The sequence below is a fragment of the Martes martes genome (assembly GCF_963455335.1).
Source record: "Martes martes genome assembly, chromosome: 8".
Lineage (NCBI taxonomy): Eukaryota > Metazoa > Chordata > Mammalia > Carnivora > Mustelidae > Martes > Martes martes.
The window spans coordinates 20,515,360-20,534,233 of record NC_137895.1 but is presented as its reverse complement, the minus strand read 5'-3'; the positions used below and the strand labels follow the sequence as shown (position 1 = coordinate 20,534,233).

Below are 18,874 nucleotides of genomic sequence, written 5' to 3'. Positions count from 1 at the left end.
GCTCAGGGCTCATGCTATCTCTGTGTGGTCAGAGGGGAACTGAGAGTCAGAGGAGTGAAGTGACTTATGCTGGTGTGCAATGGCGAGAGCTGTGGCAGGACCTGCACACGTTTTCTTTCCACTGCACAGCACCACCCAGCTGGTTGTTGGCCAATGGTTACCTTTCAAGATAAGCCAAGGATACTTCTGGATACTTTTAGAAAGTATGTCTTGGTCTTCTTTAGTCTTTTGTGCCCTATGTTCCAGCTCTTTTAAGCCCATTTTCTTCAAGTTAAAACAAACAAACAAACAAACAAACAAAATAGGATTTGGTGTCATCTTTTGAGTTCAGTTAATCTAAGATGATAAAGGTGCCTTTTTAACTTTGGCAACCACTTGTAGAACCCCCAAGACTTCTCAGGGTGTTGTGGACAATCCTAGACCTATGGAGACTCTTTCCAATTAGACCTCCATTTCATTTTCCCATTCCACCTGTTCCCTCTTCCTTTTGGGTACAGACGTAACCCCAATCTTACTTTTTATTTTAGATGAAACCAGAATCTAATGAGCTTGCAAGTAAGAGAGGCAGGCTCTCTTGAGCCAACCATTCACTCTGTGATATCCATGGAAAGGAGCAATCTTCAGTTCTCACATGCAGGTGCCTTTCCTAGTCCCTCCAAGCAAATACCTCTTTATTCCTAATGTTCCATCACTATATTTTCATAGCCAAAATTTGCAAGCCAGGTTGGAAGAAAGTGATCTTTTTTGTTCTTCAGTCAAAGCTTTAACTATGAAAATATTTTCAAATGTCTTTGATGATGCATCACATACCCTCTTCCCCATTTAAAGAGCACTTTAGTGCACAAGGGAGTAACTAAATACTTTGCATGCATTAAAACTTGTAGCCCTCAGAAAAAATCTGAAATAAATTCTGTTATTCACATTTCACAGATGAGAGAATGGAGGCTTACAGAATGAAATATTTTGCTCAGCCTCACCAGCTGCTAAGGTAGCATTTCTAGCTGTTGAACCTTGAATTCCAAAGCTTAGGAATTCCAAAACCAAGACTTTTAACCATTACACCATGTGGTTCCTCTACTCTATTTTTTTTTTCAATATATAGAGAAAGGTTACATGCCATGCATTGTTTATTTCTTATTTTATAATTCTCCTCAAATTACACATGCAGTTATTATATCTTCATGGCTAGGATACTAGTTTCTCATGGATAGGAACTCTCTCCTTTTTTGTGTAGGCCAAGGCACATCAGAGTTAGTTGCCTCATCAGAACACAAATGACCCTTTCTTAATACGAACCTAGTGATTAACACACATGTAATAAATGTTTGGTAAATAAGTGATTAACCAAATCCTTTTAAATTACTTTTCTTTCTCCTGCTACATTTTAAGAATTGCCACCATCCTGTTTTAATATAAACAAATTAGTGAACATGGACCTGAAATGAAAATAAGTGGATAAAAATTTCCCAGAATGAGATTTCTGTGGCAAATGTGATTTCTGGTACGTTTCCTTTATGTAAACACACAAACACACACACACACACACACACAATCCATGTGTGACTGCGTATAAGATCATGATCTCATTCAGACCTATATCATAGATGTAAAATGAAACTCAAATTGCAATGAGCTTTTTCTTTGAAATCAGCATATGTGTGTGTGATGAGGGCATGGAGGTAGAGTGGAGGTCAATCTGCATGTCCATCTCAGAAATCCTGGGAGGTTGTTGGGAGTTTTTGCCTGAGAATTCCTGGGAGAAGAGTGGAGAGCATGCAGTCGGAGACCGGGAAATCCAGGTGCAGTGCTCAAACTCAAGTCATTTCTGACCCCTTGACAAAGTTCTCTGAGAGGACTGACAGCTCTCCCCAGTGTGGGCAAAGGGAGCCATGTGTGGGCTTCATTCTTTGCTGCTGGTTTGCATGTGGGCAGGGAGAGGCACTTGAGAGAGACCTGGCTTGGTACTTGTATGCCCTCCTTGAAATTCGCTCTAACTCCTCATGAAAGCTCCTGGCTTCCTTTCAGGAAACAAGCGGAACGCTGTTGGACACAGTTCCACCTGAGCTCTGCAACCTCTTCAGAGCCAGGGCCAATAGCAGTGTCAGCAAGCACAAAGAGGCAGCTGCAGCAGCAAAGAGACAAATGGCTCTACTGAATAAGGCCAACTTCAGGCAGCAGCCTGGGACTTCAGGCAGCAGCCTGGGGTAGCCGAGGAAAGGGCTCCTGAGTGTCATCCTTCTAGAAACTTCCATTCCTCCCAGCTTCTGTTTTGTCCCTCTTCTTGTTGTTTCCCATCTACCTCTCTGGCAGCACTTTCTTAGTCTTCTTTGATGGTTGCTTCCTCCTCTTTCAGACCTTCTAAATGTCGATGTGCCCTAGTGCCTAATCTTTGTTATTTCCTTAGGTAACCTCAAGTTCTGTGCTTTTAAATATCAATGGTGTGTCTGTAATTCTCAAGTTAATAAGTCCCATCTCCCCATTCCCACCCTGAGCCAGACTTATATACTCATTTGTCTACTTCACACCTGTATGTAAATATCTCCCAGGGATCTCAAACATAGCATAAACAGACAACTTTTCCGTGATTCTTTTCTAATTCATTGTGTTGTACTACCATCCATCCACTTCTCTCATCTGTGAAATTCTCTCATCTGTCAAATGTGAATAAAAAAATTTACGTCAGATTTCTGAAGAAATAGAATGCATACTTATCTGGACACTGATTTTTTTTTTTTCTCTCCTCATTTTGACCAATCCCAAATCCTTTCAAATCTACCTCCAAATTAATCTCTGCTCTGTCCCATTTTTTCCTCACTACATCTACCTTCTGGTTTCAGCTACCATCTTGTCTCACCTGACCTACTGGAATAACTTTCCTATTGACCTTTCAAGTCTTATGTTCCCTCTGGGACATTTTTCCACAGGACATTCAGAGTACGCTTTATAAAAGAAGAAATTTTCTTCTCTTTCTGCATTTAACCCATTGGTGACTTCATAGTAACCTTACAAAATAAAATCTGAACTCCTTACCCTATTGAACATAGCCAGGCATAATCTGTCCATAACCATTTTCTTTAACTCCATCTCAGGTAACTCTCCCAAACTCACACTACAATGTCTAGTCACCTGAGTCTTTCAATTTATGGTACAATCTCCGTGTCTTCCTACTTGCTGTTCCCTCTGTCTGAAATGCTCTTCACTTGGTTTCCCCATGGTTAGCACTTTCTCATCTTTTGGATCTCAGGTTAGATGCCATACCTTCAGAGGTCAACCAGGCAATCTAAAGTCAGGGGCCTCCAGTTCTTCTCTCCCACAGCATTATATTTTTTCCTTTTTGTCACTTCTCATAATTTTAAATCATATGTTTATTTGTTGTTTAATGTTTGTTTACTGCTCTAAATTCTGTCTACCTTGGAGATTAAGCAGAGTATCTGATACGTAGTAGTCAGTGAATATCTGTTGAATCTTATTGAATGAATGAATGTTCTTAAAGGTACATGTAAGAGACCCTGGGGACCATGGAGTCACCTGAGACAGGAATTGGGGGCTTGACTCTGTGGGTTTCTTCAGACTTAGACTTGTAGTCAAAGACCGGAAAATTCTCTTCAGGTATTGGTTCCTTATTTATAGGTTGTAACTTAGATGAGTAGGAGTGCTGTGTTCTTCCCAACATCATCAATATGACATGGCCCTTCTTGGAGATCATGATAACCAACACGTTTTTACCTATGCATCTTATCCATATTATGCCATTTAATATGATTCCATAGTTAGATTTTGCTGTCATTTCCCATATTACGGTTGAACAAACTAAGGCACAGAGAAGTTAAACAGCTTGCCCAAGATCACAGAGCTAGTAAGAGAGACACATAAGAACATGAATATGTATAACCTGACCTCAGAGTCTGCACTTTTTTTTTAGTTTTTTTCCTCTTTGAATTTATTTAAATTCAATATAGTTAACATATAGTGTAATTTTAGTTCAGAGGTAGAATTTGATGATTCATCAGTTACATATAACGCTCAGTGCTCATTCCATTCTGTACCTTCCTTAATCCCTATCACTCTGTTACCCGATCCCCCACAGCAACCCTCAGTTGTTTCATAGAGCTAAGAGTCTCTTATGGTTTATATCCCTCTCTGATTTTGTCTTATTTTATTTTTCCTTCCCTTCCCCTATGTTCATCTGTTTTGTTTCTTAAATTCCACATATGAGAGAAATCATATGATAATTGTCTTTCTCTGACTGACTTATTTCACTTAACATAATACCCTATAGTTCCATCCATGTTGTTGCAAATAGCAAGATTTCATTCTTTTTGGTCGCTGAGTAATATTCCATTATGTGTAAATACCACATTTTCTTTATCCATTCATCTGTTGATGGGTATCTGGGCTCTTTCCATAGTTTGGCTGTTGTGGATATTGCTGCGATAAACATTGGGGTGCAGGCAACCTCTTACACTACTGGTGAGAATGCAAACTAGGAAGCCACTCTGGAAAACAGTATGGCGGTTCCTCAAAAAATTATAGACTTACCTTATGACCCAGAAATTGGACTACTAGGTATTTACTCCAAAGATTCAAATGCAGGGGCTGCATTCTTAAATTAACCTCTGAAGTTCAACTACCCATGTAGCCCTATACTCAACTCTCAAAGTGACCTCTTCAAATCCCATAGATTTAAATACCATCTATGTCCTGGCCATGCTTGCTTTATATCTCTGGCCCAGACTGCTCCCCTGAACTCCAGACTAATTTATCTTAACTACCCACAGGCATCTTTTCATAGAGTAACTGAAACTCAACATTTCCAAAACTGAGTTTGTGCTCTATCTGTATCCCCCACTTCCAAACCTGTCACTCCAGCAGCATCTCCTTCTCAGCAATGGTATCAGGGGTCATGAGATGTAAATATGTGTACATCCACACATGTGACTTAGAGAAATGGCCTGATTTAGATGACAGCATGATATTTCTTCTTTTCCTTGCTTGATCTAACCTTCCCTTACCAAATCATGGCATACCCAGGCAAAGACCAGGACATATATTATCCTGCACTCCTAGCATCGAGTGCCTAGAAGGCGTTGAATAGGATCTTGTTGAATGAAGGAAAGAAAGGAGGAATGTTTTCTATAATGTTATCTATTTCTACTGCAGGTAGTTTCCATTCTACTTCTTAATTTCTCGGGATGTTTTCTAAACTCCTCTAACTGGCCATTTTTCTTCTTCCCATGTTTCTAACCTAAGGGATGGGATATTAATGAAACAACACTGTTTCCAAAAATCATTTTCATTTCTCTTCGCTTTGTCACTTGCACCCTTGGATTTATGTGGAAAGGAATGCTTAATAATGAGGAAAAACCTATTTAGAAACGTAGTGTAATCATTCACTGGTAGAGAAAAGAGTGATATATGAGCCATATAATTAGCAGTAATCTGTTTCATATTTATTTTTCTGGGCTGAAGTTCAGTTCCTCCTTGAAAAATTGAATGCAAGTAATAAGTTACACACACACGGCCTATGAATAGACTTCCATCGTCATCCAAGGGAATTCAGCTAACATTTTCTCAAGATTATGAAAATAGCTTTTAATTGTCTCAAATAAAATTTCTGTTCATTAATAGCTTAATATTGCTTCATTTTTGTTGCTTTGTTTTCTAAGATATATTACTTAGTTTATTTTTTATAAACCGATAAAAGAACAATTCAGAAATTATGTATCTTCAATGTATGTACAAAGCTATGGATTTATTTAAACCTCAGAATTTATTAGGTAGAATTGACAAGGGAGTCAAGAGATATGAGTATTAACTGTATCTGGGATAAATGTTCAGTTTGGCTGTGAGTGAATTACTTGACCACTCTCTCTCTCTCCCTCTAAGAAATTGAAAGAAAGCCTTCTTACAAGGTTTATGTAGGAATAAAATGAGGTAACAATGTCAAAGTGTTTCCAAAATTACAAAGGTCTAGAAGATAATAGTAAAGTGGTGGCTTTATAATTATTGTTATAATTGAAATAAGCAAAATGAAGTTATTTTTATCATGCTGAATAAATCAAAACAGCTATACTTTTATGCAGAAAATGGAAGAGATCCCACATTAGAATTTTAGTTGCTTTTGTGTGTGTTCAGATAATGAACTTGGCTTTTCCACACGCAGAACTGTGGCATTTAAAATGTGCCCTAAGTAGAAATATTTTAATGTATTCTCTAATGTTTTCATATATTCATGGAGATATACAAAATGATTTGTCTTCTACTGTATTTACTTTCTGTAAGCCTAGCAATTACAATAATTTCATGGAGAGAGTATGTCCTAAGATGATATTCTGCTATAAATCATAGTTCAGTTGTCTGTGAATCATTCACGTTCCCATATTCCTTGTTATACAGTTTCCCTCTTTGTATCATAGGAAGATGAGAAAAGAAAGAACAAGTGAACATAGAATCTTGTAGGAAAGCTAAGTGAGTTTAAATTCCCATTACAAAATTAACATTTTTAGGTGGGAGGGCCACAAAACCTTCCCAGACTCTAAAGTATGTCTTTAATATAAACAATAAGATCCATTTTTTTAAAGAAAATAGAGTCTTTCTTTTGTTTTATAACTCAGATAACTATACTATATATTGGAAAACAAGTGACAATATTTTCTGATGTACAAAAATACTCAACTTATAAGCTGAGACCATCTCAGATCTGCATCTGCAGACATGAATGGGACAGGATGGAGATTTTCGTGGGTGTATGCTATTTCTCCGTGTTTTGTATGAACACTGACGCCTGTGAGCTCATTCACACTCACCCTGGCTACAAAGCTCTAAGCACCCAGTATAGAGAGGATTGGATATAATGAGTTACTAAATAGAAAACCAATTCATGCAAAGAGACCCAGCACTGGTCCATCACATCTTCAGTGTGTACTAGTTTGTCTGTTCTCTGGCTGGGCTCCTCATTTGCAGTTCCCAGATACGTTGGCTCTAAGAGTCACTTCATCTGCAGTTACTTTTTTCTTTTTTATTATAGTTTCTTTTTTTAATTTTATTTATTTTCAGCGTAACAGTATTCATTGTTTTTTCACCACACCCAGTGCTCCATGCAATCTGTGCCCTCCCTAATACCCACCACCTGGTTCCCCCAACCTCCCACCCCCCGCCCCTTCAAAACCCTCAGGTTGTTTTTCAGAGTCCATAGTCTCTCATGGTTCTTCTCCCCTTCCAATTTCCCTCAACTCCCTTCTCCTCTCCATCTACCCTTGTCCTCCATATTATTTGTTATGCTCCACAAATAAGTGAAACCATATGATACTTGACTCTCTCTGCTTGACTTATTTCACTCAGCATAATCTCTTCCAGTCCCGTCCATGTTGCTACAAAAGTTGGGTATTTGTCCTTTCTGATGGAGGCATAATACTCCATAGTGTATATGGACCACATCTTCCTTATGCATTCATCCGTTGAAGGGCATCTTGGTTCTTTCCACAGTTTGGCGACCGTGGCCATTGCTGCTATAAACATTGGGGTACAGATGGCCCTTCTTTTCACTACGTCTGTATCTTTGGGCTAAATACCCAGTAGTGCAATTGCAGGGTCATAGGGAAGCTCTATTTTTAACTTCTTGAGGAATCTCCACACCGTTCTCCAAAGTGGCTGCACCAACTTGCATTCCTACTAATAGTGTAAGAGGGTTCCCCTTTCTCCACATCCCCTCCAACACATGTTGTTTTCTGTCTTGCTAATTTTGGCCATTCTAACTGGTGTAAGGTGGTATCTCAATGTGGTTTTGATTTGAATCTCCCTGGTGGCTAGTCAACAAAACAAAGAGGCAACCCACGGAATGGGAGGAGATATTTGCAAATGACAGTACAGACAAAAGGTTGATATCCAGGATCTATAAAGAACTCCTCAAACTCAACACATACAAAACAGACAATCATATTAAAAAATGGGCAGAAGAAATGAACAGACACTTCTCCAATGAAGACATACAAATGGCTATCTGCAGTTACTTCTTCCTTCATAGGAAAAACAGCTTTCATCAGGGCCAGGACTAACTGTTCACATTTCACTAACCATATTCTGAATTAGATAAGTATTGGTTGTATGCTCCCTCTGGACCAGGCATTGTGCTAGGCCCAGAGGATTTTACTGTGAATAACAGAAACTTTCCTTGTTTTTAGGAGACTTACAGTCAGAGGTCTGCTTGTCCCAAGCTAGAATATACAACTTCATTTCAGCCTAAATTGCCAGAATGTTTGGTTTTTTAGACCAATATCAAAGGATACCCTTCACCATGGTGGATTTGGGCCCAGGCCCTCCTCCTTTTGGGAAATTCAGTCCTGTCAGAGTCCCTGGGAAGTTTGTAGTTGATACCAATTTGATTTTCATAATGTCTTGAAGAATTCTTATAAATTAAGTACAATATTTATAAGCCCAGCAAGATGACTTTGAATGAGAATTTGAGCAATGAATTGCAATTTCACATCATCTGGAATTTAAAAACAATTCCCTATAGTGCAAATTTACCCCATAAATTTGGGTTTCTATTTTTGCCAGCGTGTGAAACTATTGGATTGTTTATGAATACTGTTATAAGGAGAGGTTAATCACAAAAGCCTAACACATCTGTTGACATTCTTATACTATAAAAATTTAAATGGCATGCAGTCCAGAATGAGCCTGTGTGAAAAAGATACGGATAAATAATAGTCCATTTTGCTGGTTTAAGCTGGCTTGGCTCACTATTTTCTCATTTTTCTTCTACCTCCTTCCACAACCCAGCCCTCCCCCTGGGAAATAACTTCCAAAGAAAATCTAATTGGAGAAGTCCCTTTGGCCTGCCTTGTTGGGTGATTTTTAAAATGCAAAGTCCTCGGTGGTTTGGTGGCTCAGTCAGTTAAGTGTCTGCCTTCAGCTCAGGTCATGATTCCAGTGTCCTGGGATTGAGTCCCACATCAGGCTCCCTGCTCAGCAAGGAGTCTGCTTCTCCGTCTCCCTCTGCCCCTCCCTCGGCTTGTGCTGTTTCTTGCTCATTCTCTGTCTCTGAAATAAATAAAATCTCTTAAAAAAATAAAATGTAAAGTCATAGTTTACTTCCCTCTCTATGTGCTGTATTGATTAAAAGCCCAAGAGGAGGCAAACTTTTGGGCCAAAAAACACAGTCCTTTGAAAAAGCCTTCCCTGACACTGACCCAGAGTCAAGACTCACATCCAGTCCCTCCTTCTGCACCACCACCAATTTTTGGCTTTTGCCTAGTTGGTTGAAAGCATCTCTTCTCTCTGATTTTGCTGCAGCTCTCCTCCCTTACATTGTTTTCTCCATGCAGCAGCCATAGTGATCTTTGAAAGCCTAAATCAAAATAACTTCCCAGTGTTCCTAAAATAGGGTCCAATTGTCCTGTTGGGGCTGGTAAAGCACTGCACAGACTGACTCCTCTCACCTTTTTAGCCTCTTATGCTAATTTTCATGATGCATACACTCTAGCCACCCTGCTCTCCTTACTGCCCCTAGAACATCAGATACACCAAGTGATTTCCCAGCTTAGGGTCTTTGTACCTAGATCACTCATCCCATGCTTTTCCCCAGCCCTGGCTCCTTTGTGTCTCAAATTTGTATGTCCTCTTTGCAGAGGAGCCTTTTCTGAACCCCTTGCCCAAAGTAGTGTGTGACCTCATCCCTATAACTTCTCCCATTAACTTCATTATCTTCAGAACATTCATCACTACCTGAATTCATCCCTTTCTTTTAAACTTTTTTTTGCCTATTTCTTTTTTTTTTTGTATGTTTGCAGAATGTAAATGCCATTCATATCTCTTTTGTTCACAGCTGCGTCTCCAGTGCCTGACACACAGTGGTATATTTTTTGAATGACTAGATGCACATGTAAGGACCCAGTTTTTTGCTGAAGAATGCCCCAAATCTTAAACTCCATATAGGTTCATGTGTTCTAAGTTCCAATTCAATTTAAACCATAGGAGACTTGGATATACTTTTCAATTTAGTTTCTTTTTTCTGTTTCAGTCCTCTCTAATAAATAGTGACATTATCTTTGTGAAGTTGCATGCCCCATGGGAAGTGCTTGGAAGATATGCAGAACAAATGAATGTAAGAATGCCTTTCAGGTAGGTGTAAATATGTATTTCCCTACTCTCTGCTGCTTCCCTGTAAAACTAATGTGCTCCTCTCTTGAAACAAATAAAACTGAAATGCAGACTGGAATAGTATTGGAGAGGATTCTTAAAATATTTAGGAAATGCGTAAGTCTTCATGACTTCTAATGACTTCATGACTTTTTGTAAAAATTCCTGGCTAATTCAGTCCTTAGTAGGTAGGTATGTCAAGTGCTTGTGAGAAAGAAGCATTTTCCAAGTAGGATTTTCATTTCCAAAATGCCATTTTCAGAAGCCCTGTGTGTTGCTGCTTTGAATGGCCAGATCCCAGACATCAATGGTGCAGGTCTTTACTGACATTCAAATCTGCTTCCAATAAAGCAAGTTCAAGAAATTTCATAAAAATGTGATACACTTTTTAAATAATTTTTAAATTTTTAAATTTTTTATTTTAAATTTTAAAAAAGTCGGGTCATAAATACTGTACAAGCACAAGCATTGGTATTTTTCCCAAGGGTAATTAGAAAATACTTTATGTGGATTGCTTAGTTATTTAAAGGATTAATTTACCTTCATCTCATAGTGAATATTCATATTTTCCATAAAGATTAAGGAAAAGTGATCTGTATTTGCTAAAGTATTAAACTTGAAATTATAAATGCCAAGATATGTGGAAAGTAAATAATGGAATCTTCTAAAGGAGATGGAGGGATTTAGTACCAAGGACAGTTCTAACGGGAATAAAGAATTAAATACTTTTGATTCACAATTTGCCACTAAGACCAAGTCAGATAACAGAAACCAGCCAAACTGGTGCCAATTCTAAAATATACCTCTTAATGAGCTGTGGAAAATTATAGAGACAGAGAGGCGCTAGGGACACATTTAGAGAAGGGCAATTTCCATTCAGAGGTCTGTAATGTATCTCCCTGGTGTATCTTGTTTTCTTTGTTTATTGGCCTTTATATTCTAATACCAAGTCAAAATACAGGCTGGGATTTCTAGCATCTGTTTATGTTGAGGCAAAATTCTCAAGGGAACTGAGATAACCATAGTTCTGAACTTTTGATTTATTTTTGTATTTAAAATGTAACAAAGGAATCTGAGAGCCCAAGAATTAAAAAATATATATAAAATCACTTGAGTCATTTATCAATTTAGTTTCCATTGGAACTTATTTACTATGGTTATAATTAAAGCCAGTTATTTATCAATGCTATGACTGTCCACTATGGATTAATGCTATATTACATATAAAAGCCAAAAAGAAAATGAAATCTGTGCTTAGATACAGTCATATATATCAGACCAACATCTTATAGCCAACAATCAAAAGTCTACATTCCGATGTAAGTGTGATAGTAAAACTTAGTGAAATTGATAACGTTATCCCTCCGAGCAATCTCACAAAACCTTCCACCAGAACACACTTTTCAAGCCAAGAACCCAAGCAGATTGTACAAACTTGAGCAGTGTTAATGCACAGCAAGTTCCTTGTACCTGGAAGCACATCATATATGAAGGGCCTGACTGTATCATAGCTAACACTCCTATATGCTCATTACATAACAACGAAGTGCTGCCTTCAAGCAACATTACTTCTCTTATTAAGAGAAAGTGATCCAGGGAATAAATGATAACCACAATAACTATGAATAATGTTCTTTTTAAATGTAGGTGTTTCTGCAGGACAGTTTTAGGAGACAATACTGTTTATGTGTGGACACTAATTGCTCTCATAAATATTGATATGATTTTACCTAAGCATAGCTTTACTAACTACAACCTGATGCATTTAAAGTGTGTGCTATTATTTTATCCAGTGTTTCAGATAAATAACTCTAGCCTAAGAAGATCTATGTATTTCCAAAGGAGGAATTTTTCTGCCATATCACTTCAACAAAATGTACAAATATCAGTTTGGCTACATGTAGATGCCTCAAAGAGTGTTATGTGTATTTATTTTTTTTCTGTAGATTACACGTTTGAATCCCATGTTTAGTCTCCTTGGATTTTTATTCCTATAATGTTTGAAACAAAGTTGAAGAATAATTTTCTTATGGGAAGTTGTAAACAAAATTTGCTTCTTAAATACCTGTGTGTCCACGGATATGGACTCTTTTTAATTAATAGACTACTTTTAGGGCATTTTTAAGTTTACAGAAATTTGAGTTGACAGTACAGTGTTCCCATATATCCCTTCTCACCCCATTCACAGTTTCCTTATTGTTAACATGTTTAATGTGGTATATTTGTTACAATTAATGGACCAATGTTGATGTATTATTATTATTATCTAAAGCCCATAGTTCAGTTTAGGGTTCACTCTTTGAGTTGTATAGTTCTGTGGGTCTTGAGAAATCCATAATATCATGTATCCACCATTATGTATCACACAGAATGATTTCACTGCCCTAATTTCATCTGTCCATCCCTTGTGCTGCCCACCCCAGAACAAACCCCTAACAACCACTGCTTCTTATTGTCCCCATTGTTTTACCTGTTAAAAACATGAATATATTTTTAAGTTTTCACAGGTATACAAAGAAAGTTGTGTATAGGCTTCCCATTTTCCATAAGTGAGAGAGCTCAGTATCAGAATACATATAAACCACATCAGTTTCATTACTACTCCATTGGTGGAAGCCCAAACTATGGAAAGGTTGACTGCAATTTTTTTTATTATTAAATTTTTAAATTTTTTATAAATGTATAATGTATTTTTATCCCTAGGGGTACAGGTCTGTGAATCGCCTGACTGCAGGTTTTTAAAATATCTAATCCATATGCTCCCCATTCAAATTACATCCTAAATTTTAATCTGTAATGCTTTAAAAAATGCAGATATACAGAAGTACAACACATCCTTAACAGTCTCACTTCTTCTTTTTATTTTTTATTTTTTTATTAACATATAATGCATTATTAGTCCCAGGGGTACAGGTCTGTGAATTGCCAGGTTTACACACTTCACAGTAATCACCATAGCACATACCTTCCCTAGTGCCCATAACCCCACCACCCTCTCCCTACCCACCATCCCCCTGGCAACCCTCAGTTTGTTTTGTGAGATTAAGAGTCTCTTACGGTTTGTCTCAGTCTCACTTTTAATAGAGTCTCACTTTTAACAGATTTTTTTTCCAAGATTCTTTGTTTTATCTATTTAACTCACCTATATTAGGGCCAGTGTTTAGGTAGTATTCACTAGTGTGGTTATTTGCAGCAGGATGTTGATCCTGATTAGTGTTCTTCCCATACTGGTTGTGAAATACATCTTTTTATATTACCCTGCCTATATCAAAGGAGAGAAGTGTTCTGTAAACTAAAGTGCTCTGTAAATATTAGTTAATATAATAGTATGTCCATTAAATTGTGCATGTTGCCAGACAGCTGGCAATCCATTTCTTCATTCCTTGAAAAAAAGCTGACCTCAGCTAAATTCATACAAATACCAGTTGCTCCAAATCATTGCTCTGCACTGGCTATGTAGGCAAGGAGCGACCATAAAGAAATTACTATAATGAGAGGAAGAAATATCAACGGACAGTATTTCATAAGATTTCATGACTCAAATGCATGCCCTATGTTCCCACTACATTTCTCACTGTTAATCTCTTTTTAGTTTTTTCTTCTTCACCTCTTACAGGCTTCTATCTTCAATCTCCTTTCCTTCCTTGCTAGTTCAAACTGTAACTGACGATGGGTTTTCTTCTCGACTGGCTTCATTTTTGCTGTTCTTCCAGGAGAAAAATCTATTACCTGCCCCGCCGGTACAAGTTCATGAGCAGGTTAGTAGCATGCTTTGTCATGATGTGTTTGGTATGTTGGCCTGTTTGTTCCAGCAATGACAAGGAATGCAAGCTGGGGAGGATGGGCTTTTGTCCCATGGCAAAAGTGGTTGCCATGGGCAATCCAAAAATCACTAGTTCAGGTTAGCCTGAAAAGAAAAAAGCAAGATAGACATGTTTCTCTGAGAATCTTTCCTATGATTTCTCCACACTTGGAAGGACAGAATTTATCTGCAGTTGTGTTGGGGCTGTTTTTTGTCTTTAGCCTATTCACGTAGACAAATTACCAAAAAACCCAGTTGTTCAGCACATCTTTGGTCTGAATGTTATTTTTTTTCTACACAATCCCACCCTCCACTATAAGTAACTTGAAATCTTGAAGTGTAGATAATCAACATCTCAAAAAGCTGATAGCTGTCTAGCCCACCCCCATGGGTGGGGCCCTCCTATGTTAGTAACATTTTGTTAATAAAGTATGCAGATGTATTACCTTATCAGAAGCGCTTCCTACCTTTTTTTTTTTTTTCTTTTAGCCTCCCCCACCCACCCAAAATTCTACTGGCTAAAGATTGCCTTTAATGTACTATGTATCTTCCTAAAGTTTGTTTCTTAATTTTTTGGGACGTTAGGGAGCAAGAGGGAAGCATCAGTGATGTCCTATAATTCAATTCTATTGTGATCACTGGAAATCTAATTTTAAAATTTTAATTGGTCTTATGTGATCATTTACCCTGAACTGAGCTAATGGTTAAATTTGGAGACCATTGCATTTCTCTGAAAATCCTTTTTTTTCAGTTCTGTGAGAATTAAAATTCAGGTTTGCTCTGTTTATGTGCTGTTCAGAATATAAGAGTAATTGACATATTCTAGTGGGTTTACTCAAATACATGTACACTCAATGAAGTATGATATAAGAACTGACATCCAAAGAAACCAAGATGTGTTTTCCAAAATTTCCCTGTGCAATATCTTTACTTAGCAGTGCTTCTTTGCTTAGACTGTAGCCATGGCATTTGGATTCACCATGATTTAGATTAGTCCCTTGTCAAGATGGAGAGGAGAAGGGAGATGAGGGAAATTGGAAGGGGAGGTGAACCATGAGAGACTATGGACTCTGAAAAACAACCTGAGGGTTTTGAGGGGGCGGGGGGTGGGAGGTTGAGGGAACCAGATGGTGGGTATTAAGGAGGGCACGGATTGCATGGAGCACTGGGTGTGGTGAAAAAACAATGAATACTGTTACGCTGAAAAGAAATAAAAAATTAAAAAAAAAAAGAAAAAGATTCCCTTGTCATATAATGACCCTCTATAAAATCCTAAGATAACACATTAGCCTGTACCAGTAGTCCTCTATAGTTTTCAAACTTTAACCAGCATCAGAATAACCTGGAGGGCTTATTAAAACACAAGATTGCTGGACCTGTCCTCTAATCTGTGGTGTTGATGTCCACTCTCCACCTGGATGGTATGTGAAGGCAAGGATGGCTTATCCAATTCTATATTTCTGGTACCTAGCACATAATAGGTGGAGTGAATGGGAAAATAAATCTCTACACATGTGAGAAAGTTTGAAGAGGAAAAAGGAGGTCACAAAGAAAAGCATAGAAAAACCAGTGTGCCTGAAGTGTCAGACACAGACTTGGAACTAAAACATTTGCCCTCACTATGGAGGAGGGGTGAGCAATGAGGGCTTGAAAGAAAATGGTGGTAAAAGGAACCATAAGTCTCAAACTTGGATTGGACATCAAATGTTATCAAGTCCAGCCATTCAGCAGATACCTGAACCTCTGCTAAATGGTCAACCCGCCCATGTTTGAACATCTGTGGAGACAGGGAATTTCAGAACACAAGTGTGGGTACCTGACTTTTAGGAAATTCTTCCTTAAAATAAGCCATAGTCTCTCTGTCCCTTCAGTTTTTACTCCAAAGAATGTTCAGATTACAGTTCTCCCTGGATAGATGAAAAATAATCTACAGAGCAAAAAGGCAAAATGTATGAGAAAGATTGTGAAATTATAGGCAAAAAGACTTAGCAAGTATTTGGAAATTGAGAGAGTGGGAAGAGAAAGAGATTTCCATATCTAAGGAATTGGAAAATGTTGAAGGTAAAAGGAGAATGGAAATTCAGAAGAGATATGGCTATGTGAGAAAGATGGTGATTTTTGTTTTAATAATCCTGTATTATAACTCACAGTAGGTCTTTGACACATAGGTGTCCTGAGGCCCTCTGGAAATGATGGCAAAGCAATTGAGAGAAACAAGGCTATTGATGGCAAAGCAATTGAGAGCAAGGCTAGAGAATCCAGTTTGGGAATCAGAAGTATAGAAGCCATGACTTGAGCCAGAGGAGTGGTTGGAGTTCCCTGGGGACTAAAGGACTAAACTGCAAAAAGAAGGCCAATGTCAATTCCTTGGAAAATCTCGTTAAGAAGGCAGGAAGAGATGGAAGGAAGATGAAAAATAATAATTTAAGAAGGAGGCAACCTAAGGGAGGACAATGTCAAAGGGACCAGGAAAGAGTTCCCATAATAATGGGTGTTCTTCAACTTCTGATGGAGGCTGAGAGATGAGAATCGATTTTTAATATTTAGAAGTTAGTGATAACTGCCATGATAGCAGTCTCCATGAGAGATGGTTCTCAAAGTTGAGTGGACCTCAGGATTATCTTCAGGGCTTTTTAGTACTCAACTTATCTAGCTCATTCCACGAGATTCTGAGATGAGGCACAATATTTTGCACCTCCACCAAGATCCTAAGTGATGCTAAAGTGGCTGATCTGGGATTACATTTTGAGAATGAGGACTGCAGAGAGGATGGTAATAGAAACCAAATTACAGCTAGTGGGGAATGGAAGGCCCTGATGAATTAGAGGCAGTGAGGGTTCAATACTACTCTCATAAATTTTGAGACAGAGAAAAATAGAGAAGGGACAGGTTTAAGAACAATAGCCAAGAGAAAGGAAGCAGAGGAGAGGAGACTGTGCAACAAGGGACCAATCACATATTCTCCATGTGCAGCAGAGAGGTTTTGAGTGAGTAGGAGTTTGGGAAGTCCTTGTTTCTTGAACTGAAAGTACAATTTACGAACAGTCATCTTTGGCCTGAAAAGGTCAGGCCATAAGAGTGCATAAATCATAACTATAAAAGAATTTGGGCATTGGAAGTCACTGGAAGACTGAGAAGAATGAAGGGAAAAGAAATCCTAACTAACTGTGGTAGTGTGACCCATCAATTCAGATTGCCTTCTAAGACATTCATTGCTTACCACGTCACTGTAGTGGTGTACCTTAGTGAAGCCCAATGGCCGGTGTCATTTTTAAAGTGCAGTTTGTCAGAAATTTTGGTATCTATTTTAAGTCTTGTTTCAACTCAGGACAGATTTAGACAATGGAAAGTGTCTCTTTGTAGACAGCTCTGATAGGCCAAATTGAAGGGCACATCTATATCTGGCTGTCCTGGTTGTACAGCAGTAATAAAACATTGACTCAGTATTCTAAAATTCTCTTGTCATACTAAATATGGATATTCGATTTAGGTTTTAGTTTCATCCACTTAAATAATAATTTCATTACTTTGCAAAAGCGTCCCTGAAACAACGAAGCCAAGGGAAATGATATTATAAAATTTCTGAGCAGGCAGAGACATAAAGCATCTTTTCACAAATATCTTTGTTTTTGAAAATCACCTGACTCCCATAAAATACACTCATGTAGTTCAGATTTATGTTTTTCGAGTAAATGCTATTTTCATCATGTACTTGGTCCATTAAATGCTTCTTTGACTCTTTGGGAAGATTTATAGGCCTTATAAATTGTCTCTCCAATAAAGAGAGGGAATTTATCATCCGTCTTTTGCCCCCCTCCCCCTTTTTTTTGCCTTTGCCAAATACTGCAAATATAGTCAGTAGAAGATGTGATTACAAAGGAACAAATTGGATTATGGTCAGTGGTTTGTAGCTAAAGTCTCATTACTTCTCATTCCTTTAACGTCCACTCCCTCATATGCACCTACCTGATGTTATCCTTTGCAGTCATTTGGCAAAATGTCTGCTGCCCCTGCTACATGATACATTCAGTGCAGTTGCAGTCTTATCAGTTGCATATACAGGTAAATGACAAAATGACTTGTATTTTCCATCTTAGTATTAAAAAATTAATATATGTAAATGTTCCAAAACCTTTGGAATCTGCTATGAGATATTTAGGTTGTGCCCCAGTTAGTAGCCTTGTGACCTAAAAGAATCCTAACTCCTATCCAAGGAGAGGCTATAAATATAGGAGACTTGGCTCTCAGAAGAGGAAAAAGAAATTCAAGGCTCCTGCTGTCTAACTGTTATCAGTCCAGGAGGACTTCATTTATTACAATGTAGGGCTCTGTGTGGTGCCTCCACTTTAAAAAAAAAAAAAAAGAAGAAGAAGAAGAAGAAGAAAGAAAGAAAGAAAAGTTTATCTGTATGTTCCCTCTAGGTATATCATCCCTGAAAATGTAATCTGTTAGAAATGTGATGCTATTATAATATTCTGGTCTGGGGAAAAGCAGGTATCTCTGAAGTAGCCTATTTCATTTCGTTTAGCCTAATTAAGTTGTCAGTACAAACTCCCTCCTGGGTCCTGGTGGCTCAAGGGAAAGGCCTTGGTCTTCTTCAGGGTATACCCACAGCATCCAGGTTGGGGCTCTGCACACAGCAGGTAATTTATAAAGGCCTATTGATGGCTTAGTATGTGGGGAGTGAAGCTCTTTGGCATGTAGCCTTTAATTATCACCACTCCTAAGGTGACTAGGATAGTCTCCCCTTTGCAGCTGAGGGAACCAAGGATCAAAGAGGTTCAAGCAGAACCTTCCCACAGCACATTTCCAAGGCACAGCTTGGGAAGGTACAGCACACCAGAATGGGCAGTCTGTGGCCATCTGCCTGTGCTGGGCTGCCAGCTCTTTCCAGCCACGCCGGATCTGACCTGTCATGAACCAGAACTTGGC

At 38.3% G+C, this 18,874-nt stretch overlaps 1 protein-coding gene across 3 annotated transcripts in view; it reads left to right on the top strand.

The window, feature by feature from the left end:
* ANO4 (anoctamin 4) overlaps window positions 1-18,874 on the top strand; it is a gene marked incomplete at both ends in the record, with an annotated part of 455,955 nt that overhangs the window by 294,501 nt on the left and 142,580 nt on the right. For all 3 annotated transcript variants that reach the window (XM_080810130.1, XM_080810131.1, XM_080810132.1), the window contains 2 exons: window positions 10,022-10,122; window positions 13,854-13,898. In XM_080810130.1, the coding sequence (XP_080666256.1) occupies window positions 10,022-10,122; window positions 13,854-13,898 (146 nt within the window). The remainder of the gene's footprint in view (window positions 1-10,021; window positions 10,123-13,853; window positions 13,899-18,874) is intronic.